This window comes from Petromyzon marinus, chromosome 79 (assembly GCF_048934315.1).
Source record: "Petromyzon marinus isolate PM22_M1 ecotype Great Lakes invasive population chromosome 79, UKy_Petmar_22M1.pri1.0, whole genome shotgun sequence".
Classification (NCBI taxonomy): Eukaryota; Metazoa; Chordata; class Hyperoartia; order Petromyzontiformes; family Petromyzontidae; genus Petromyzon; species Petromyzon marinus.
Genome location: NC_133745.1, coordinates 22,305,544 through 22,329,323, shown reverse-complemented (window position 1 = coordinate 22,329,323; position 23,780 = coordinate 22,305,544). Strand labels below are relative to the sequence as shown.

General features: G+C 52.4%; 1 protein-coding gene across 1 annotated transcript in view; it reads left to right on the top strand.

The window, feature by feature from the left end:
• LOC116938466 (intermembrane lipid transfer protein VPS13A-like) overlaps positions 1 to 23,780 on the top strand; it is a 93,464-nt gene that overhangs the window by 19,963 nt on the left and 49,721 nt on the right. Inside the window, exons 5-10 of the mRNA XM_076057107.1 lie at positions 3,631 to 3,863; positions 14,125 to 14,269; positions 15,478 to 15,595; positions 21,329 to 21,449; positions 22,050 to 22,140; positions 23,006 to 23,196. Of these exons, the coding sequence (XP_075913222.1) occupies positions 14,203 to 14,269; positions 15,478 to 15,595; positions 21,329 to 21,449; positions 22,050 to 22,140; positions 23,006 to 23,196 (588 nt within the window). The 5' untranslated portion in view covers positions 3,631 to 3,863; positions 14,125 to 14,202. The remainder of the gene's footprint in view (positions 1 to 3,630; positions 3,864 to 14,124; positions 14,270 to 15,477; positions 15,596 to 21,328; positions 21,450 to 22,049; positions 22,141 to 23,005; positions 23,197 to 23,780) is intronic.

Below are 23,780 nucleotides of genomic sequence, written 5' to 3'. Positions count from 1 at the left end.
TCACTCACCAACTCACTCACTCACTCACTCACCAACTCACTCACCAACTCACTCACCAACTCACTCACCAGCTCACTCACCAACTCACTCACCAACTCACTCACCAACTCACCAACTCACTCACTCACCAACTCACTCACTCACCAACTCACTCACTTACCAACTCACTCACCACTCACTCACCAACTCACTCACCAACTCACCAACTCACTCACCAACTCACTCACCAGCTCACTCACCAACTCACTCACCAACTCACTCACCAACTCACCAACTCACTCACCAACTCACCAACTCACTCACTCACCAACTCACTCACCAGCTCACTCGCCAACTCACTCAGTCACTCACCAACTCACTCAGTCACTCACCAGCTCACTCACCAACTCACTCACCACTCACTCACCAACTCACTCAGTCACTCACCAGCTTACTCACCACTCACTCACCAACTCACCAACTCACTCACTCACCAACTCACTCAGTCACCAACTCACTCAGTCACCAACTCACTCACCAACTCACTCACTCACTAGCTCACTCACCAGCTCACTCACCACTCACTCACCAACTCACTCACCAACTCACTCAGTCACCAACTCACTCAGTCACCAGTTCACTCACCACTCACTCACTCACCAACTCACTCAGTCACTCACCAACTCACTCAGCCACTCACCAGCTCACTCACCAACTCACCAACTCACTCACCAACTCACTCACCAGCTCACTCACCAACTCACTCACTCACCAACTCACTCACCAACTCACTCACCAACTCACCAACTCACTCACTCACCAACTCACTCACTCACCAACTCACTCACTTACCAACTCACTCACCACTCACTCACCAACTCACTCACCACTCACTCACCAACTCACTCACCAACTCACCAACTCACTCACCAACTCACTCACCAGCTCACTCACCAACTCACTCACCAACTCACTCACCAACTCACCAACTCACTCACCAACTCACCAACTCACTCACTCACCAACTCACTCACCAGCTCACTCACCAACTCACTCAGTCACTCACCAACTCACTCAGTCACTCACCAGCTCACTCACCAACTCACTCACCACTCACTCACCAACTCACTCAGTCACTCACCAGCTTACTCACCACTCAGTCACCAACTCACCAACTCACTCACTCACTCACCAACTCACTCAGTCACCAACTCACTCAGTCACCAACTCACTCACCAACTCACTCACTCACTAGCTCACTCACCAGCTCACTCACCACTCACTCACCAACTCACTCACCAACTCACTCAGTCACCAACTCACTCAGTCACCAGTTCACTCACCACTCACTCACTCACCAACTCACTCAGTCACTCACCAACTCACTCAGTCACTCACCAGCTCACTCACCAACTCACCAACTCACTCACCAGCTCACTCACCAACTCACTCACTCACTCACCAACTCACTCACCAACTCACTCACCAGCTCACTCACCAACTCACTCACCAACTCACTCACCAACTCACCAACTCACTCACTCACCAACTCACTCACTCACCAACTCACTCACTTACCAACTCACTCACCACTCACTCACCAACTCACTCACCACTCACTCACCAACTCACCAACTCACTCAGTCACTCACCAGCTCACTCACCAACTCACCAACTCACTCACCAACTCACTCACCAGCTCACTCACCAACTCACTCACCAACTCACTCACCAACTCACCAACTCACTCACCAACTCACCAACTCACCAACTCACTCACTCACCAACTCACTCACCAGCTCACTCACCAACTCACTCAGTCACTCACCAACTCACTCAGTCACTCACCAGCTCACTCACCAACTCACTCACCACTCACTCACCAACTCACTCAGTCACTCACCAGCTTACTCACCACTCACTCACCAACTCACCAACTCACTCACCAACTCACTCAGTCACCAACTCACTCAGTCACCAACTCACTCACCAACTCACTCACTCACTAGCTCACTCACCAGCTCACTCACCACTCACTCACCAACTCACTCACCAACTCACCAACTCACTCAGTCACCAACTCACTCAGTCACCAGTTCACTCACCACTCACTCACTCACCAACTCACTCAGTCACTCACCAACTCACTCACCAACTCACTCACCAGCTCACTCACTCAGTCACCAGCTCACTCACCAACTCACTCACTCACCACTCACTCACCAACTCACTCACTCACCAACTCACTCGCCAACTCACCAACTCACTCACTCGCTACTAGCAGCACTTGCCCCTACAGCCCTGCTAGAGGCTACCTGGGGGAGCTTTGTCTGTGTGTGTCTAACACTGCACTTGGCCCTACAGCCCTGCTGGAGGCTACCTGGGGGAGCTTTGTTTGTGTGTGTTTAACACTGCACTTACCCCTACAGCCCTGCTAGAGGCTACCTGGGGGAGCTTTGTCTGTGTGTCTAACACAGCACTTGCCCGTACAGCCTGCTAGAGGCTACCTGGGGGAGCTTTGTCTGTGTGTGTCTAACACTGCACTTACCCCTACAGCCCTGCTAGAGGCTACCTGGGGGAGCTTTGTCTGTGTGTCTAACACAGCACTTGCCCGTACAGCCTGCTAAAGGCTACCTGGGGGAGCTTTGTCTGTGTGTGTCTATCACAGCACTTGCCCCTACAGCCCTGCTTGAGGCTACCTGGGGGAGCTTTGCCTGTGTGCGTGAGACACTGCACTTGCCCCTACAGCCCTGCTAGAGGCTACCTGGGGGAGCTTTGTCTGTGTGTGCATCATAGGTAGTGTTACTCGCTACTAGTAGCACTTGCCCCTACTGCCCTGCTAGAGGCTACCTGGGGGAGCTCTGTCTCTATCTGTGTGTGTGAGAGACACTGCACTTGCCCCTGCAGCCCTGCTAGAGGCTACATGGGGGAGCTTTGTCTGTGTGTCTCACACTGCACTTGCCCCTACATCCCTGCCGGAGGCTACCCGGGGGAGCTCTGCCTCTATCTGTGTGCGTGTGAGACACTGCACTTGCCCCTGCAGCCCTGCTAGAGGCTACCTGGGGGAGCTTTATCTGTGTGTGTCTAACACTGCACTTGCCCCTACAGCCCTGCCGGAGTCTACCTGGGGGAGCTTTGTCTGTGTGAGACACTGCACTTGCCCCTACAGCCCTGCTAGAGGCTACCTGGGGGAGCTTTGTGTGTCTAACACTGCACTTGCCCCTGCATCCCTGCCGGAGGCTACCCGGGGGAGCTCTGCCTCTATCTGTGTGCGTGTGAGACACTGCACTTGCCCCTGCATCCCCTGCCGGAGGCTACCCGGGGGAGCTCTGCCTCTATCTGTGTGCGTGAGAGACACTGCACTTGCCCCTGCATCCCCGCCGGAGGCTACCCGGGGGAGCTCTGCCTCTATCTGTGTGCGTGAGAGACACTGCACTTGCCCCTGCATCCCCTGCCGGAGGCTACCCGGGTGAGCTCTGCCTCTATCTGTGTGCGTGAGAGACACTGCACTTGTCCCTGCAGCCTTGCCGGAGGCTACCTGGGGGAGCTCTGCCTCTATCTGTGTGCGTGTGAGACACTGCACTTGCCCCTGCATCCCCCGCCGGAGGCTACCCGGGGGAGCTCTGCCTCTATCTGTGTGCGTGCGTGTAGGCCTGGCACAGCTGGCCCGTTCTCGTCGGCTCCTGGACCTGCTGGTCGAGTTGTCGCCCTCCTTCATCATCCTGCCACGGCACGGCCAGCTCCTGCCACCACCACCACCAGCATCATCAGCATCATCATCAGCATCATCATCAGCAGCATCATCAGCATCATCAGCATCAGCAGCGGCCGACGGAGGAGTGTCGGAGTCCGACCTGCTGGTGATAGATTTGGGAGCTCTGACGGTAAGATCAGCAGCAGCAGTAGCAGCAGCGTGCAGCGAGGATTTGATCACCTGCTGATTTTGTACGTTTGCCCACCGACAACGAAACGATCGGCCTGTGATGTTAACGGTGGGTTCGTTTGAACGGCGAGAGGACGGAGTCACAACGGCACAAATCCAGGAAAACGCGCGTCAAAAATGTGACGGGCTGATTCGCGTTTTCACGAGGCAAATAAGTATTTGAACCCCGCCCCCTCTCTCTCTCTCTCTCAATCGGAAATATTTCTGGCTCCCAGGTGTCTTTTATGCAGGTAACGAGCTGAGATTATTAGGAGCACGCTCTGAGAGGGAGTGCTCCTAATAATCTCAGCTTGTTACCTGTATTAAAGACGCACTCTTGAAGGGAGTGCTCCTAATAATCTCAGCATGTTACCTGTATTAAAGACGCACTCTTGAAGGGAGTGCTCCTAATAATCTCAGCTTGTTACCTGTATTAAAGACACACTCTTAAAGGGAGTGCTCCTAATAAGCTCAGCTTGTTACCTGTATTAAAGACACACTCTTAAAGGGAGTGCTCCTAATAATCTCAGCTTGTTACCTGTATTAAAGACACACTCTGAGAGGGAGTGCTCCTAATAATCTCAGCTTGTTACCTGTATAAAAGACACTCTTGAAGGGAGTGCTCCTAATAATCTCAGCTTGTTACCTGTATTAAAGACACACTCTTAAAGGGAGCGCTCCTAATAATCTCAGCTTGTTACCTGTATTAAAGACACACTCTTAAAGGGAGTGCTCCTAATAATCTCAGCTTGTTACCTGTATTAAAGACACTCTCTTAAAGGGAGTGCTCCTAATAATCTCAGCTTGTTACCTGTATTAAAGACACTCTCTTAAAGGGAGTGCTCCTAATAATCTCAGCTTGTTACCTGTATTAAAGACACACTCTTAAAGGGAGTGCTCCTAATAATCTCAGCTTGTTACCTGTATGAAAGACACACGCTTAAAGGGAGTGCTCCTAATAATCTCAGCTTGTTAGACGCACTCTTAAAGGGAGTGCTCCTAATAATCTCAGCTTGTTACCTGTATTAAAGACGCACTCTTGAAGGGAGTGCTCCTAATAATCTCAGCTTGTTACCTGTATTAAAGACGCACTCTTAAAGGGAGTGCTCCTAATCATCTCAGCTTGTTACCTGTATTAAAGACGCACTCTTAAAGGGAGTGCTCCTAATAATCTCAGCTTGTTACCTGTATTAAAGACACACTCTTAAAGGGAGTGCTCCTAATAATCTCAGCTTGTTACCTGTATGAAAGACACACGCTTAAAGGGAGTGCTCCTAATAATCTCAGCTTGTTACCTGTATTAAAGACACTCTCTTAAAGGGAGTGCTCCTAATAATCTCAGCTTGTTACCTGTATTAAAGACACACTCTTAAAGGGAGTGCTCCTAATAAGCTCAGCTTGTTACCTGTATTAAAGACACACTCTTAAAGGGAGTGCTCCTAATAATCTCAGCTTGTTACCTGTATTAAAGACGCTCTCTTAAAGGGAGTGCTCCTAATAATCTCAGCTTGTTACCTGCATTAAAGACACACTCTTAAAGGGAGTGCTCCTAATAAGCTCAGCTTGTTACCTGTATTAAAGACACACTCTTAAAGGGAGTGCTCCTAATAATCTCAGCTTGTTACCTGTATTAAAGCCACTCTCTTAAAGGGAGTGCTCCTAATAATCTCAGCTTGTTACCTGTATTAAAGACACTCTCTTAAAGGGAGTGCTCCTAATAAACTCAGCTAGTTACCTGTATTAAAGACACACTCTGAGAGGGAGTGCTCCTAATAATCTCAGCTTGTTACCTGTATTAAAGACGCTCTCTTGAAGGGAGTGCTCCTAATAATCTCAGCTTGTTACCTGTATTAAAGACACACTCTTAAAGGGAGTGCTCCTAATAATCTCAGCTTGTTACCTGTATTAAAGACGCTCTCTTGAAGGGAGTGCTCCTAATAATCTCAGCTTGTTACCTGTATTAAAGACACTCTCTTAAAGGGAGTGCTCCTAATAATCTCAGCTTGTTACCTGTATTAAAGACACTCTGAGAGGAAGTGCTCCTAATAATCTCAGCTAGTTACCTGTATTAAAGACGCACTCTTAAAGGGAGTGCTCCTAATAATCTCAGCTTGTTACCTGTATAAAAGACACACTCTTAAAGGGAGTGCTCCTAATAATCTCAGCTTGTTACCTGTATTAAAGACACTCTGAGAGGAAGTGCTCCTAATAATCTCAGCTAGTTACCTGTATTAAAGACGCACTCTTAAAGGGAGTGCTCCTAATAATCTCAGCTTGTTACCTGTATAAAAGACACACTCTTAAAGGGAGTGCTCCTAATAATCTCAGCTTGTTACCTGTATTAAAGACATACTCTGAAAGGGAGTGCTCCTAATAATCTCAGCTTGTTACCTGTATTAAAGACACACTCTTAAAGGGAGTGCTCCTAATAATCTCAGCTTGTTACCTGTATTAAAGACACTCTCTTAAAGGGAGTGCTCCTAATAATCTCAGCTTGTTACCTGTATTAAAGACACTCTCTTAAAGGGAGTGCTCCTAATAATCTCAGCTTGTTACCTGTATTAAAGACACACTCTTAAAGGGAGTGCTCCTAATAATCTCAGCTTGTTACCTGTATAAAAGACACACTCTTAAAAGGAGTGCTCCTAATAATCTCAGCTTGTTACCTGTATTAAAGACACTCTCTTAAAGGGAGTGCTCCTAATAATCTCAGCTTGTTACCTGTATTAAAGACACTCTCTTAAAGGGAGTGCTCCTAATAATCTCAGCTCGTTACCTGTATTAAAGACACTCTCTTAAAGGGAGTGCTCCTAATAATCTCAGCTTGTTACCTGTATAAAAGACACACTCTGAAAGGGAGTGCTCCTAATAATCTCAGCTTGTTACCTGTATAAAAGACACACTCTTAAAGGGAGTGCTCCTAATAATCTCAGCTCGTTACCTGTATTAAAGACACTCTCTTAAAGGGAGTGCTCCTAATAATCTCAGCTTGTTACCTGTATAAAAGACACTCTTAAAGGGAGTGCTCCTAATAATCTAAGCTTGTTACCTGTATTAAAGACACACTCTTAAAGGGAGTGCTCCTAATAATCTCAGCTTGTTACCTGTATTAAAGACACACTCTTAAAGGGAGTGCTCCTAATAATCTCAGCTTGTTACCTGTATTAAAGACACACTCTGAAAGGAAGTGCTCCTAATAATCTCAGCTTGTTACCTGTATTAAAGACACTCTCTTAAAGGGAGTGCTCCTAATCTCAGCTTGTTACCTGTATTAAAGACACTCTCTTAAAGGGAGTGCTCCTAATAATCTCAGCTTGTTACCTGTATTAAAGACGCACTCTTAAAGGGAGTGCTCCTAATAATCTCAGCTTGTTACCTGTATTAAAGATGCACTCTTGAAGGGAGTGCTCCTAATAATCTCAGCTTGTTACCTGTATTAAAGCCACTCTCTTAAAGGGAGTGCTCCTAATAATCTCAGCTTGTTACCTGTATTAAAGACGCACTCTTGAAGGGAGTGCTCCTAATAATCTCAGCTTGTTACCTGTATTAAAGACACACTCTTAAAGGGAGCGCTCCTAATAATCTCAGCTTGTTACCTGTATTAAAGACACACTCTTAAAGGGAGTGCTCCTAATAATCTCAGCTTGTTACCTGTATTAAAGACGCACTCTTGAAGGGAGTGCTCCTAATAATCTCAGCTTGTTACCTGTATTAAAGCCACTCTCTTAAAGGGAGTGCTCCTAATAATCTCAGCTTGTTACCTGTATTAAAGACGCACTCTTGAAGGGAGTGCTCCTAATAATCTCAGCTTGTTACCTGTATTAAAGACACACTCTTAAAGGGAGCGCTCCTAATAATCTCAGCTTGTTACCTGTATTAAAGACACACTCTTAAAGGGAGTGCTCCTAATAATCTCAGCTTGTTACCTGTATTAAAGACGCACTCTTAAAGGGAGTGCTCCTAAAAATCCCAGCTTGTTACCTGTATTAAAGAAGCACTCTTAAAGGGAGTGCTCCTAATAATCTCAGCTTGTTACCTGTATTAAAGACACTCTCTTAAAGGGAGTGCTCCTAATAATCTCAGCTTGTTACCTGTATTAAAGACACACTCTTAAAGGGAGTGCTCCTAATAATCTCAGCTTGTTACCTGTATTAAAGACACTCTTAAAGGGAGTGCTCCTAATAATCTCAACTTGTTACCTGTATTAAAGACACTCTCTTAAAGGGAGTGCTCCTAATAATCTCAGCTTGTTACATGTATTAAAGACACACTCTTAAAGGGAGTGCTCCTAATAATCTCAGCTTGTTACCTGTATTAAAGACACTCTCTTAAAGGGAGTGCTCCTAATAATCTCAGCTTGTTACCTGTATTAAAGACACACTCTTAAAGGGAGTGCTCCTAATAATCTCAGCTAGTTACCTGTATTAAAGACGCACTCTGAGAGGGAGTGCTCCTAATAATCTCAGCAAGTTACCTGTATTAAAGACACACTCTTAAAGGGAGTGCTCCTAATAATATCAGCTTGTTACCTGTATTAAAGACACTCTCTTAAAGGGAGTGCTCCTACTAATCTCAGCTTGTTACCTGTATTAAAGACACACTCTTAAAGGGAGTGCTCCTAATAATCTCAGCTTGTTACCTGTATTAAAGACACACTCTTAAAGGGAGTGCTCCTAATAATCTCAGCTTGTTACCTGTATTAAAGACACACTCTTAAAGGGAGCGCTCCTAATAATCTCAGCTTGTTACCTGTATTAAAGACACACTCTGAGAGGGAGTGCTCCTAATGATCTCAGCTTGTTACCTGTATAAAAGACACACTCTTAAAGGGAGTGCTCCTAATAATCTCAGCTTGTTACCTGTATTAAAGACACACTCTTAAAGGGAGTGCTCCTAATAATCTCAGCTTGTTACCTGTATTAAAGACACACTCTTAAAGGGAGTGCTCCTAATAATCTCAGCTTGTTACCTGTATTAAAGACACACTCTTAAAGGGAGTGCTCCTAATAATCTCAGCTTGTTACCTGTATTAAAGACACTCTCTTAAAGGGAGTGCTCCTAATAATCTCAGCTTGTTACCTGTATAAAAGACACTCTTAAAGGGAGTGCTCCTAATAATCTCAGCTTGTTACCTGTATTAAAGACACACTCTTAAAGGGAGTGCTCCTAATAATCTCAGCTTGTTACCTGTATTAAAGACACACTCTTAAAGGGAGTGCTCCTAATAATCTCAGCTAGTTACCTGTATTAAAGACACACTCTTAAAGGGAGTGCTCCTAATAATCTCAGCTTGTTACCTGTATTAAAGACACACTCTTAAAGGGAGTGCTCCTAATAATCTCAGCTTGTTACCTGTATTAAAGACACACTCTTAAAGGGAGTGCTCCTAATAATCTCAGCTTGTTACCTGTATTAAAGACACACTCTTAAAGGGAGTGCTCCTAATAATCTCAGCTTGTTACCTGTATTAAAGACACTTTCTTAAAGGGAGTGCTCCTAATAATCTCAGCTTGTTACCTGTATAAAAGACACTCTTAAAGGGAGTGCTCCTAATAATCTCAGCTTGTTACCTGTATTAAAGTCACATTCTTAAAGGGAGTGCTCCTAATAATCTCAGCTTGTTACCTGTATAAAAGACACACTCTTAAAGGGAGTGCTCCTAATAATCTCAGTTTGTTACCTGTATAAAAGACACACTCTTAAAGGGAGTGCTCCTAATAATCTCAGCTTGTTACCTGTATAAAAGACACTCTCTTAAAGGGAGTGCTCCTAATAATCTCAGCTTGTTACCTGTATAAAAGACACACTCTTAAAGGGAGTGCTCCTAATAATCTCAGCTTGTTACCTGTATTAAAGACACTCTCTTAAAGGGAGTGCTCCTAATAATCTCAGCTTGTTACCTGTATAAAAGACACTCTCTTAAAGGGAGTGCTCCTAATAATCTCAGCTTGTTACCGGTATTAAAGACACTGTCTTAAAGGGAGTGCTCCTAATAATCTCAGCTTGTTACCTGTATTAAAGGCACTCTCTTAAAGGGAGTGCTCCTAATAATCTCAGCTTGGTACCTGTATTAAAGACACTCTCTTAAAGGGAGTGCTCCTAATAATCTCAGCTTGTTACCTGTATTAAAGACACTCTCTTAAAGGGAGTGCTCCTAATAATCTCAGCTTGTTACCTGTATTAAAGACACACTCTTAAAGGGAATGCTCCTAATAATCTCAGCTTGTTACCTGTATAAAAGTCACTCTCTTAAAGGGAGTGCTCCTAATAATCTCAGCTTGTTACCTGTATTAACGTCACTCTCTTAAAGGGAGTGCTCCTAATAATCTCAGCTTGTTACCTGTATTAAAGACACTCTTAAAGGGAGTGCTCCTAATAATCTCAGCTTGTTACCTGTATTAAAGACACACTCTTAAAGGGAGTGCTCCTAATAATCTCAGATTGTTACCTGTATAAAAGACACACTCTCAAATGGAGTGCTCCTAATCTCAGCTTGTTACCTGTATTAAAGACACTCTCTTAAAGGGAGTGCTCCTAATAATCTCAGCTTGTTACCTGTATTAAAGACACTCTCTTAAAGGGAGTGCTCCTAATAATCTCAGCTTGTTACCTGTATTAAAGACACCCGTCCACAAAAGCAATCAATCAATCAGATTCCAAACTCTCCACCATGGCCCAAGACCAAGGAGCTCTCTCCAAGGATGTCAGGGACAAGATTGTAGACCTACACAAGGCTGGAATGGGCTACAAGACCATTGCCAAGCAGCTTGGTGAGAAGGTGACAACAGTTGGTGCGATTATTCGCAAATGTTAGAAACACAAAAGAACTGTCAATCTCCCTTGGCCTGGGGCTCCACGCAAGATCTCACCTCGTGGAGTTGCAATGATCATGAGAACGGTGAGGAATCAGCCCAGAACTACACGGGAGGATCTTGCCAATGATCTCAAGGCAGCTGGGACCACAGTCACCAAGAAAACAATTGGTGACACACTACGCCGTGAAGGACCGAAATCCTGCAGCGCCCGCAAGGTCCCCCTGCTCAAGAAAGCACATATACATGCCCGTCTGAAGTTTGCCAATGAACATCTGAATGATTCAGAGGACAACTGGGTGAAAGTGTTGTGGTCAGATGAGACAAAAAATGGAGCTCTTTGGCATCAACTCAACTCGCCGTGTTTGGAGGAGGAGGAATGCTGCCTATGACCCCAAGAACACCATCCCCACCGTCACACACGGAGGTGGAAACATTATGCTTTGGGGGTGTTCTTCTGCTAAGGGGACAGGACAACTTCGCCGCATCAAAGGGACGATGGACGGGGCCATGTGCCGTCAAATCTTGGGTGAGAACCTCCTTCCCTCAGCCAGGGCATTAAACATGGATCGTGGATGGGTATTCCAGCATGACAATGACCCAAAACACACGGCCAAGGCAACCAAGGACTGGCTCAAGGACAAGCACATGAAGGTCCTGGAGTGGGCCTAGCCAGTCTCCAGACCTTAATCCCGTAGAAAATCTGTGGAGGCAGCTGAAGGTTTCGAGTTGCCAAACGTCAGCCTCGAAAACCTTAATGACTTGGGAGAAGATCTGCAAAGAGGAGTGGGACAAAATCCCTCCTGAGATGTGTTGCAAACCTGGTGGCCAACTACAAGAAACGTCTGACCTCTGTGATTTTGCCAACAAGGGTTTTGCCACCAAGTACTAAGTAATGTTTTGCAGAGGGGTCAAATACTTATTTCCCTCCTTAAAATGCAAATCAATTTATGACATTTTTGACATGCGTTTTTCTGGATTTTGTTGTTGTTATTCTGTCTCTCACTGTTCAAATAAACCTACCATTAAAATTATAGACTGATAATTTCTTTGTCAGTGGGCAAACGTACAAAATCAGCAGGGGATCAAATACTTTTTTCCCTCACTGTAGCTACTAGCTGGTGAGTGAGCTGGTGAGTGAGTTGGTGGGTGAGTGAGTTGGTGAGTGAGTGAGTGAGTAGGTGTGTGAGTGAGTTGGTGAGTGAGTTGGTGAGTGAGTTGGTGAGTGAGATGGTGAGTGAGTTGGTTGGTGAGTGAGTTGGTGAGTGAGTGAATTGGTGAGTGAGTGGGTGAGTGAGTGGTGAGTGAGTGAGTGAGTGGGTGAGTGAGTGGTGAGTGAGTGAGTGGGTGAGTGAGTGGTGGGTGAGTGAGTGGTGGGTGAGTGAGTGGGTGAGTGAGTTGGTGAGTGAGTGGGTGAGTGAGCTGGTGAGTGAGTTGGTGGGTGAGTGAGTTGGTGAGTGAGTGAGTGAGTAGGTGTGTGAGTGAGTTGGTGAGTGAGTTGGTGAGTGAGTGGGTGAGTGAGTGGGTGAGTGAGTGAGTTGGTGAGTGAGTGGGTGAGTGAGTGGTGGGTGAGTGAGTGGGTGAGTGTGTGAGTTGGTGAGTGAGTGAGTTGGTGAGTGAGTGGGTGAGTGAGTGGTGGGTGAGTGAGTGTGTGAGTGGGTGAGTGAGTGAGTTGGTGACTGAGTGAGTTGGTGACTGAGTTTTTCTGGATTTTTGTTGTTATTATTCTGTCTCTCACTGTTCAAATAAACCTACCATTAAAATTATAGACTGATCATTTCTTTGTCAGTTGGCAAACGTACAAAATCAGCAGGGGATCAAATACTTTTTTCCCTCACTGTAGCTACTAGCTGGTGAGTGAGCTGGTGAGTGAGCTGGTGAGTGAGTGAGCTGGTGAGTGAGTTGGTGAGTGAGATGGTGAGTGAGTTGGTGAGTGAGTTGGTGAGTGAGTTGGTGAGTGAGATGGTGAGTGAGTTGGTTGGTGAGTGAGTTGGTGAGTGAGTGAATTGGTGAGTGAGTGGGTGAGTGAGTGGTGAGTGAGTGAGTGAGTGGGTGAGTGAGTGGTGAGTGAGTGAGTGGGTGAGTGAGTGGTGGGTGAGTGAGTGGTGGGTGAGTGAGTGGGTGAGTGAGTTGGTGAGTGAGTGGGTGAGTGAGTGGGTGAGTGAGTGAGTTGGTGAGTGAGTGAGTGAGTTGGTGAGTGAGTTGGTGAGTGAGTGAGTGAGTTAGTTGGTGAGTGAGTGGGTGAGTGAGTGAGTTGGTGAGTGAGTGGGTGAGTGAGTGGTGGGTGAGTGAGTGGGTGAGTGGGTGAGTGTGTGAGTGGGTGAGTGAGTGAGTTGGTGAGTGAACTGGTGACTGAGTGAGTTGGTGACTGAGTGAGTTGGTGACTGAGTTTTTCTGGATTTTGTTGTTGTTATTCTGTCTCTCACTGTTCAAATAAACCTACCATTAAAATTATAGACTGATCATTTCTTTGTCAGTGGGCAAACGTACAAAATCAGCAGGGGATCAAATACTTGTTTCCCTCACTGTATGCCCGTGTCTCACTGTGTGTCTCCCCGTGTCTCCCCATGTCTCACTGTGTCTCTCCCCGTGTCTCCCCGTGTCTCCCCCCGTGTCTCACTGTCTCTTCCCGTGTCTCCCCGTGTCTCACTGCGTGTCTCCCCGTGTCTCACTGTGTCTCCCCGTGTCTCATTGCGTGTCTCCCCGTGTCTCCCCGTGTCTCCACGTGTCTCCCCCCGTGTCTGACTGCGTGTCTCCCCGTGTCTCACTGCGTGTCTCCCCATGTCTCCCCGTGTCTCACTGCGTGTCTCCCCGTGTCTCTCCCCGTGTCTCACTGTGTGTCTCCCCGTGTCTCCCCCCGTGTCTCCCCGTGTCTCCTTCCGTGTCTCACTGTGTGTCTTACTGCGTCTCTCCCCGTGTCTCTCCCCGTGTCTCCCCGTGTCTCCCCGTGTCTCCCCGTGTCTGTGCCCAGGTCCGGAGCGTGGCGAGTGAGGCTGAGCCCGTGTCTCCCCGTGTCTCACTGCCCGTGTCTCCCCCCGTGTCTCCCCGTGTCTCCGTGTCTGTGCCCAGGTCCGGAGCGTGGCGAGTGAGGCTGAGCCCGTGTCTCCCCGTGTCTCACTGCGTGTCTCACTGCGTGTTTCCCCGTGTCTCACCGTGTCTCACCGTGTCTCACCGTGTCTCACCGTGTCTCACCGTGTCTCACCGCCCGTGTCTCTCCCCGTGTCTCCCCGTGTCTCACTGCGTGTCTCCCCGTGTCTCCCCGTGTCTCCCCGTGTCTCCCCGTGTCTGTGCCCAGGTCCGGAGCGTGGCGAGTGAGGCTGAGCCCGTGTCTCCCCGTGTCTCACCGCCCGTGTCTCCCCCCGTGTCTCCCCGTGTCTCCCCGTGTCTCCCCGTGTCTCCGTGTCTGCCCAGGTCCGGAGCGTGGCGAGTGAGGCTGAGCCCGTGTCTCCCCGTGTCTCACTGCCCGTGTCTCTCTCCGAGACGGAGTGGATGGACAGGGCCTACGAGCGATACTCTGTCCGCTTGTCCCGTGTACAGCTGCTATACTGTCCGCAAGGTGAGACACGGGGGGGGAGACACGGGGAGATAGACACGGGGGGGAGAGACACGGGGAGATAGACACGGGGGGAGAGACACGGGGGGAGAGACACGGGGGGAGACACGGGGGGAGAGACACGGAGGGGAGAGACACGGGGGGAGAGAGACACAGGGGGAGAGACACGGGGGGAGACACGGGAGAGACACGGGGGGAGAGACACGGGGGGGAGAGACACACACGGGGGGAGAGACACGGGGGGAGAGACACGGGGGAGAGAGACATGGGAGAGACACGGGGGGAGAGACACAAGGGGGAGAGACACAGGGGGAGAGACACGGGGGGGAGACACGGGGAGGGAGACACGGGGGGGAGGCACGGGGAGAGAGACACGGGGGGAGACACGGGGGGTGGGGAGACACGGGGACACAGATGAGTAATCTCGACATGCGTGTTTCTCTCTGTCTCTCTCCCCGTATTTCTCCACGTGTCTCCCCGTGTCTCTCTCCCCCCCGTGTCTCTCTCCCCGTGTCTCTCTCCCCGTGTCTCTCTCCGTCTCTCCGTGTCTCTCTCCCCGTCTCTCCCCGTCTCTCGCTCCCCGTGTCTCTCTCCCCGTGTCTCTCTCCCCGTGTCTCTATCTCCGTGTCTCTCTCCCCATGTCTCTCTCCCCGTGTCTCTCTCTCCGTGTCTCTCTCCCCGTCTCTCTCTCCCCGTGTCTCCCCGTGTCTCTCTCCGTGTCTCCCCGTCTCTCCCCGTGTCTCTCCCCGTGTCTCCCCGTGTCTCTCCCCCCCCCGTGTCTCTCTTCCCGTGTGTCCCCGTGTCTCTCCCCGTGTCTCCCCATGTCTCCCCGTGTCTCCCCGTGTCTCTCCCCGTGTCTCCCCGTGTCTCTCCCCGTGTCTCCCCGTGTCTCTCTCTCCCCGTGTCTCTCCCCCCCCCGTGTCTCTCTCCCCGTGTCTCTCTCCCCGTGTCTCTCCCCGTGTCTCCCCGTGTCTCTCCCCGTGTCTCCCCGTGTCTCTCCCCGTGTCTCCCCGTGTCTCCCCGTGTCTCTCCCCGCGTCTCTCCCCGTGTCTCCCCGTCTCTCTCCCCGTGTCTCCCCGTGTCTCTCCCCGTCTCTCCCCGTGTCTCTCCCCGTGTCTCCCCGTGTCTCTCCCCGCGTCTCTCTCCCCGTGTCTCTCCCCGTGTCTCCCCGTGTCTCCCCGTGTCTCTCTCTCCCCGCGTGTGATCCGCAGGCTGTGACTGGCAGTCGGCACGCATGCTGGACACCTCTCCACTGCACCTTCTGCTCCCCATGTCTCTGGACCTGCGTGTAGGACTCAGCCTCATGGACACGGCGATCCAGGCACCCAGGTAAACCACCGTGTCTCTCCGTGTCTCTCCGTGTCTCCCCGTGTCTCTCCCCGTGTCTCCCCGTGTCTCCCCGTGTCTCTCTCCCGTGTCTCTCCCCGTGTCTCCCCGTGTCTCTCCGTGTCTCCCCGTGTCTCTCCGTGTCTCCCCCGTGTCTCTTTCCGTGTCTCTCCCCCGTGTCTCTCCCCGTGTCTCTCCCCGTGTCTTCCCCGTGTCTCCCCCCGTGTCTCCCCCGTGTCTCTCCGTGTCTCCCCGTGTCTCCCCGTGTCTCTCCCGTGTCTCTCCCCGTGTCTCTCCCCGTGTCTCTCCCCGTGTCTTCCCCGTGTCTCCCCCCGTGTCTCCCCCCGTGTCTCCTCCGTGTCTCTCCCCTTGTCTCACCGTGTCTCCCCCTTGTCTCCCCGTGTCTCCCCGTGTCTCTCCGTGTCTCCCCGTGTCTCCCCGTGTCTCCCCGTGTCTCTCCGTGTCTCTCCCTGTGTCTCCCCCGTGTCTCTCCCCGTGTCTCTCCCCGTGTCTCCCCCCATGTCTCTCCCCCGTGTCTCCCCCCGTGTCTTCCCCCGTGTCTCCCCGTGTCTCTCTCCCGTGTCTCTCTCCCGTGTCTTCCCCGTGTCTCCCCGTGTCTCTCCGTGTGTCTCCCCCGTGTCTCCCCGTGTCTCCCCCCGTGTCTCTCCTCGTGTCTCCCCCGTGTCTCTCCCGTGTCTCCCCGTGTCTCTCCGTGTCTCCCCCCGTGTCTCCCCCGTGTCTCTCCGTGTCTCCCCGTGTCTCCCCGTGTCTCTCCCGTGTCTCTCCCCGTGTCTCTCCCCGTGTCTCTCCCCGTGTCTTCCCCGTGTCTCCCCCCGTGTCTCCCCCCGTGTCTCCCCCGTGTCTCTCCCCTTGTCTCACCGTGTCTCCCCCTTGTCTCCCCGTGTCTCCCCGTGTCTCCCCGTGTCTCCCCGTGTCTCCCCGTATCTCTCCGTGTCTCTCCCTGTGTCTCCCCTGTGTCTCTCCCCGTGTCTCTCCCCGTGTCTCCCCCCATGTCTCTCCCCCGTGTCTCCCCCCGTGTCTTCCCCCGTGTCTCCCCGTGTCTCTCTCCCGTGTCTCTCTCCCGTGTCTTCCCCGTGTCTCCCCGTGTCTCTCCGTGTGTCTCCCCCGTGTCTCCCCGTGTCTCCCCCCGTGTCTCTCCTCGTGTCTCCCCCGTGTCTCTCCCGTGTCTCCCCGTGTCTCTCCGTGTCTCCCCCGTGTCTCCCCCTTGTCTCTCCCCGTGTCTCTCCCTGTGTCTCTCCGTGTCTCCCCCGTGTCTCCCCGTGTCTCCCCCGTGTCTCTCCCCGTGTCTCCCCCGTGTCTCTCCCCGTGTCTCTCCCCCGTGTCTCTCCCGTGTCTCCCCGTGTCTCTCCGTGTCTCTCTCCCCGTGTCTCCCCGTGACTCCCCGTGTCTCTCCCCATTGTCTCTCCCGTGTCTCCACGTGTCTCTCTCCCCGTGTCTCCCCGTGTCTTCCCCGTGTCTCTCTCCCGTGTCTCTCTCCCGTGTCTCCCCCGTGTCTCCCCCCGTGTCTCCCCCGTGTCTCTCCCCTTGTCTCACCGTGTCTCCCCCTTGTCTCCCCGTGTCTCTCCCTGTGTCTCCCCCCGTGTCTCTCCCTGTGTCTCCCCCCGTGTCTCTCCCCGTGTCTCCCCCCGTGTCTCTCCCCGTGTCTCCCCCTTGTCTCCCCGTGTCTCACCGTGTCTCACCGTGTCTCCCCGTGTCTCCCCCCGTGTCTCCCCATGTCTCCCCCCGTGTCTCTTCCCGTGTCTCACCGTGTCTCCCCGTGTCTCCCCGTGTCTCCCCCGCGTGACTGTGTCTCCTGTGTGTGCGTGTGACACTGTGTGTGTGACTGTGTGACACTGTGTGACACTGTGTGTGTGGCACTGTGTGACACTGTGTGTGTTTGACACTGTGTGTGTGTGACACTGTGTCTGTGACTGTGTGTGTGACACTGTGTGACACTGTGTGTGTGACACTGTGTGAGTGACACTGTGTGTGTTACACTGTGTGTGTGTTACACTGTAACACACACACAGTGTGTGTTACAGGCAAAACAACCCCCTACCTCCTCGCGGTGCCGGACGGGCAACTCTGTCGTGGACAGCGCTGTGGGGGGAGATCCAATTTTGATTGGCTCCTCCCCTCATGGCATATGTGTCCACCACAGGGGCTAAACGGGGGCTCTGGACGGGTGCGAGGGGCTGGTAACCCCTCCACCTTCAATTAATTACCACGAAACCACGAGTTAAACTGAAATATGTAACAAATAAGCTTGTGCCGGAGGCATACCTACCCTCGGGGCTACTCTAGAAATACCTACCCTCGGGGCTACTCTAGAAACAACGAAAAGCCACTACGGGTGGCCACGTGGAATGTTCAAACGCTCACTGCAGAGGAGAGGCTGCCACTCCTCTGTCGGGAGCTGGACCGGTACCGCCTGGATCTATGCGGCATTCAGGAGGTCCGGTGGACCGGGTCTGGCTACTGCCACCATGAGGGGTGGACAGTCCTCTACTCGGGGCAGCAGACTGCCAAACAACAGGGTGTGGGTCTTCTTTTGAACAAAAGAATGAAGTGGGCGTGGGAGCGTGGCGGTGAGGTGTGGGAAGCTGTAAGCCCCAGGCTACTTTGGGCTCGCCTTCCCATCAACCGGAGGCGAGGAATGGTGGTCGTGGTTACTTATGCCCCCACCGAAGATGAACATCCGTGGAGGGATGCAGGCAAAGCCGATGAGTCAGATGCCTTCTATGACCTCCTGTCAAAGGTGCTGGCTAAAGTGGCCCCTCGGGATAGAGTCATCATGTTGGGTGACTTCAATGCCCGAGTTGGTCATGATACTGGCACCTGGTCTGGAGTGATTGGAGGGCACGGGCCAGATCAGCTCAATAACAACGGTAGGAGGCTGCTAGCTTTTGTGCAGCCCATGGGCTTGTAATTACCAACACGCTGTTCCGGCATCGGCGCATCCACACAACATCATGGATGCATGCCGGGTCCAAGCAAGAACATCTGCTGGACTACATAGTGACGGACCAGCGAATGCGAGCCCATGTCCTTGACACCAGGACCTACCGTGGAGCTGATCTGCCCTCTGACCATCGACTAGTCATCTGTAAGATGCGCCTGCCATTCTTCCACTCCGGTGGTGGGTGTACACCCAGGACCCCATTCCAACATAAAGTGGCCTGGTCTCAGTTATCTGATGAAAGTTGCAAGCGAGAATTTCATCATCGCTTGCGGCTGGGATTGACATCGTCTCCGACTCCTCCTGATGTCGAGGGTAAATGGGCGAGGTTTAGGACTGTGACTCATGCAGCTGCAATGGCTGCTTTGGGTACGCGGCCCAGACCTCCCCAGAGACCCTGGCTGACAGAGGAGGTGTTCAGGATGGTTGAGAAAAAGCGACTGGCCCACTGTCATCGGCTACAGAATCCCACGTCAGAGAATGAGGAGGCTTACCGCAGCCTTCGCTCGGAGGTTCGGAGAGCCGTGAGGCGCTGCAAGGATGGGTGGTGGTCGCGGGTTGCTGAGGAGATGGAGTCTGCCTCAGTGGCCCGTGATCACAAATCTCTATTTAACTCCATCAAAAAAGTAACCTGCAGCGCCACACCTATTACCATCATTAAGGGAAAAAACGGTGATCCAATCTCCGACCCCCAGGAACAGGTTCGCAGATTTGCTGAGCATTTCTGTGAGGTCCTGGGGGAGGGAAAATCCCTCAGACAGGAAAACATCGTGGCACAAAGTGAGGATGACCCTGCTGAGGCTGCGGTGCCTCAAATATTGGATGAAGTCACCCCCTGTGAGTGGCTGGCTGAGGTGCCATCTGCTGAGGAAGTATTGAAGGCGATCCGGAGTCTGAGACCAGGAAAGGCAGCGGGCAGAGATGATCTTCCAAGCGAAATGCTGAGGGAGGGTGGCGTTTGTGCACAGACTGCCCTATATGACATCATAACAACAGTCTGGACCACTGGACGGGTTCCGCAGGATTGGAAGGATGCCCTGGTGGTCCCCCTTTTTAAGAAGGGGGACCGCACAGACTGTAACAACTACAGGGGCATCTCACTCCTCAGTGTGCCGGGAAAGGTCCTGGCAAGGATTATTCAGCATCGCCTTGCCAGGCACGCTGAGGAGAGGCTTGCGGAGCCCCAATGCGGTTTCAGGAAAGGGCGGTCCTGCACAGATGCCATATTTTCTGTCCGTCTGCTACAGCAGAGGTGTAGGGAATTCCAACAAGACCTACATCTCTGCTTTATTGACCTGGTCAAGGCCTATGATACCATCAGTAGGCCGGGGCTCTGGGTCGTTCTTCGTGCTTTTGGAGTACCTGACCCTCTGCTCACGATCATTAAGGACCTTCATAATGGTGAGCGGGCCCGGGTAAAACTACGTGGCCGGGAGTCAGAGCCATTCCGTGTACACCTTGGGGTGCGACAGGGATGTCCTCTGGCTCCCACATTATTTAACATCTATTTTGACCACGTAGTTCGTGAAGCCTTCAATAGCTGTACCGGGGGAATCTCCATATGGTACAGATATAATGGGAGGCTAATCGATGCCCGGGTGCGGTCAAGGGATGGCTCCCTATTGCTCAACCACGTTATGTATGCTGATGACTTGGTAATAGCTGCTCAGTCAGAGGAGGAGTTGGAGACGCTGCTGCTGAGACTGGAGCGTGCCACTAAGAGGTGGGGCCTTACCATCAGCCCCACCAAAACCAAGCACCTGCCTGGGTATTTTGTACCATCGGACACTCCACCCCCACAACTCCCAATCGGTGATGGGGCAGTTGTGGAGAGAGTGGAGAGTTTCCCATACCTGGGCAGTGTGCTTATGACTGGCACCAGTTTAACAGCAGAGGTCTCACTCCGAATCAGTCGAGCGGCAATATCTTTTCATCGGTTGCGTAACGCTGTGTGGAAGCTACCTGGTCTGTCGCTCCGCACTAAGCTTCAGGTCTTCTCGGCCACGGTCATTCCCTCCCTTCTCTACGCTTGCGAAACGTGGACCCCCCTAATGGAACATCTTCGCCGGTTAGAAACATTTAGGCTGGCCTGCCTACGATCCATCCTGGGTTTAACCAGACTGGATTGTGTGAGGAGCTCACAAATCCTTGAAAGATCTGGGCAGGGTCCCATCGGTGAGCTCCTCCGGCAGGCAAGGCTGCGATGGCTGGGTCATGTAGCCCGCATGCCCAGCCACCGCATGCCGAAACAGCTTTTGTTTGGCCGGATTGAGGGGGCTAAGCGGGCGCGGCACGGGCTAGAGAAGAGATGGAGTGATGTGGTACAGGAGGACGTGGAGCTGAGTGGACTTGCCGATGACTGGTACCAGCGGTGTCAAGATCGGCCTCTGTGGAGGAGGCTCGTGAAGGATGCTACTGGGCAGTTGGAGGCAGTCGCCCTCCAACAACAACGGAGGGCGGAGGAGCGACGCTCACAACAGCGAGCGGAGCGCCGGGTGGCTAAAGCACAGCAGGTTGGCACAGTAGGGGGCACAGGTGGTGCATCAGCCAGTCATCTCAGTCAGTCGACCCGTGGCACCTGGGTCTGCCCCGTGACCTCCTGCCAGCGGGCGTTCGACACTTCACGTGGCCTCAGGGTGCACATAGCCTGGCACAAGCGTCGTGGTGACGTCACCGCCACTTAGTGGCGAATGGCGGTTGTTGTTGTGTTGTAACACAGGGTGACACTGTGTGTGTGACACTGTGTGTGTGACACTGTGTGTGTGTGTGTGACACAGGGTGACACTGAGTGTCACACTCCCACTGATGGCTCTCTGCTTGAGTGACAACTCCGTGCGTGACGTCACCGAGCTGCTGCTCGGCCTCCCACTACCCGACACACGGGGGGGAGGAGCTCAGGTAAAGGGGAGGGGCCACGAGGGGGAGGGGCAAGGAGGGGGAGGGGCCATGAGGGGGAGGTGCTCAATTAAGGGGGGGGAGGTCCCCTGATAAGCGGGAAACACAAGGGGGAGGAGGGGCACGGGGGGGAGGGGCCACGGGGGGGAGGGGCCACGGGGGGGGGCACCGAGGGGAGGATCTCAGGGGAGGGGCTCAGGGGGAGGGGCTCAGCGGAAGGGGGAGGGGCTCAGCGGAAGGGGGAGGGGCTATGAGGAGGAGGGTCCACAAGGGGGAGGGGCCACTAGGGGGAGGGGCCACTAGGGGGAGGGGCTACGGGGGGAGGGGTTCAGGTAAGGATGGGAGGGGACACGTGGGGGAGGGGGGATGAAGGGAGGGGCTGATGGGGCTGTGTGTGTCTGTGTGTGTGTGTCTGTGTGTGTGTCTGTGTGTATGTGCGTGTGTGTGAGTGTCTGTGTGTGTCTGTGTGTATGTGTCTTTGTTTGGGTGTGGGTGAGGGTCTGTGTGTGTCTGTGTATATGTGTCTTTGTGTGTCTGTGTGAGTGTCTATGTGTGTGTGTGTCTGTGTGTGTGTGTGTCTGTGTGTGTGTCTGTGTGTTGCAGGTGGTGAAGGGAGTCAGAGGTCACGACCTTTCACCCCCACAGTCTGACCTCAGTGCCCTGACTGAGGTCATTGCTGGGACCCTGCCCTCAGGTAACAACAACATCAACAACATCAACAACATCAACAACATCAACATCATCAACAACATCAACATCATCAACAACATCAACATCATCAACAACATCAACATCATCAACATCAACATCATCAACATCATCATCAACATCACCATCATTGGCAACTGTAGAAGCAGCAGCTTGGGTGGGTGGGTGGGTGAGTGGGTGAGTGGGTGAGTGGGTGGGTGGGTGGGTGAGTGAGTGGGTGGGTGAGTGAGTGGTGGGTGAGTGGGTGAGTGAGTGAGTGGGTGGGTGGATGAGTGAGTGGGTGGGTGGGTGGATGAGTGAGTGGGTAGGTGGGTGGGTGAGTGGGTGGGTGAGTGGGTGGGTGGGTGAGTGGGTGGGTGAGTGGGTGGGTGGGTGAGTGGGTGAGTGAGTGGGTGGGTGAGTGAGTGAGTGAGTGGGTGAGTGGGTGAGTGAGTGGGTGAGTGGGTGGGTGAGTGAGTGGGTGAGTGAGTGAGTGGGTGTGTGGATGAGTGAGTGGGTGGGTGGGTGGATGAGTGGGTGAGTGAGTGGGTGGGTGGGTGGGTGAGTGAGTGAGTGAGTGGGTGAGTGGGTGGATGAGTGTGTGGGTGAGTGAGTGGGTGAGTGAGTGAGTGGGTGGGTGGATGAGTGAGTGGGTGGGTGGGTGGATGAGTGGGTGAGTGGGTGAGTGAGTGAGTGGGTGGGTGGATGAGTGGGTGAGTGAGTGGGTGGGTGGGTGGGTGAGTGAGTGAGTGAGTGGGTGAGTGGGTGGATGAGTGTGTGGGTGGGTGTGTCTATCCCAGCACTTGCCCCTACAGCCCGGCTAGGGGCTACCTAGTGGAGCTTTGCCTCTGTCTGTGTGTGTGTCTGTCTAGACACTGACTCGGACTTGTACCAGTCGGCGGAGGAGGATTTGACAGACAGCGGGGAGCTGACGGACACAACCACCGCCACCACCACCACCACCGCCACCACCACCACCACCACCGGCACAACCGCCGGTGACGAGGCAACAGCTGAAGAATTCGAAGCCACAGACCTTGAAATGAAGTTTGAGATTGAAAAGGTGACGGTGGTGGTGGTGGTGATGGTGGTGGTGGTGGTGGTGACGGTGGTGGTGGTGGTGGTGGTGGTGATGGTGGTGGTGGTGGTGGTGGTGATGGTGGTGGTGGTGGTGGTGATGGTGGTGGTGATGGTGGTGATGATGGTGATGATGATGATGGTGGTGATGGTGGTGGTGACGGTGGTGGTGGTGGTGACGGTGGTGGTGGTGGTGGTGGTGATGGTGGTGGTGGTGGTGGTAGTGGTGGTGATGGTGGTGGTGATGGTGGTGGTGATGATGGTGGTGGTGGTGATGGTGGTGGTGGTGATGGTGGTGGTGATGGTGGTGGTGGTGGTGATGATGGTGGTGGTGATGGTGGTGGTGATGATGGTGGTGGTGATGATGATGGTGGTGGTGATGATGGTGGTGGTGGTGGTGATGGTGGTGGTGGTGGTGGTGGTGATGGTGGTGGTGGTGATGATGATGATGGTGGTGATGGTGGTGGTGACGGTGGTGGTGGTGGTGACGGTGGTGGTGGTGGTGGTGATGGTGGTGGTGGTGGTGGTAGTGGTGGTGATGATGATGATGATGGTGATGATGATGATAAT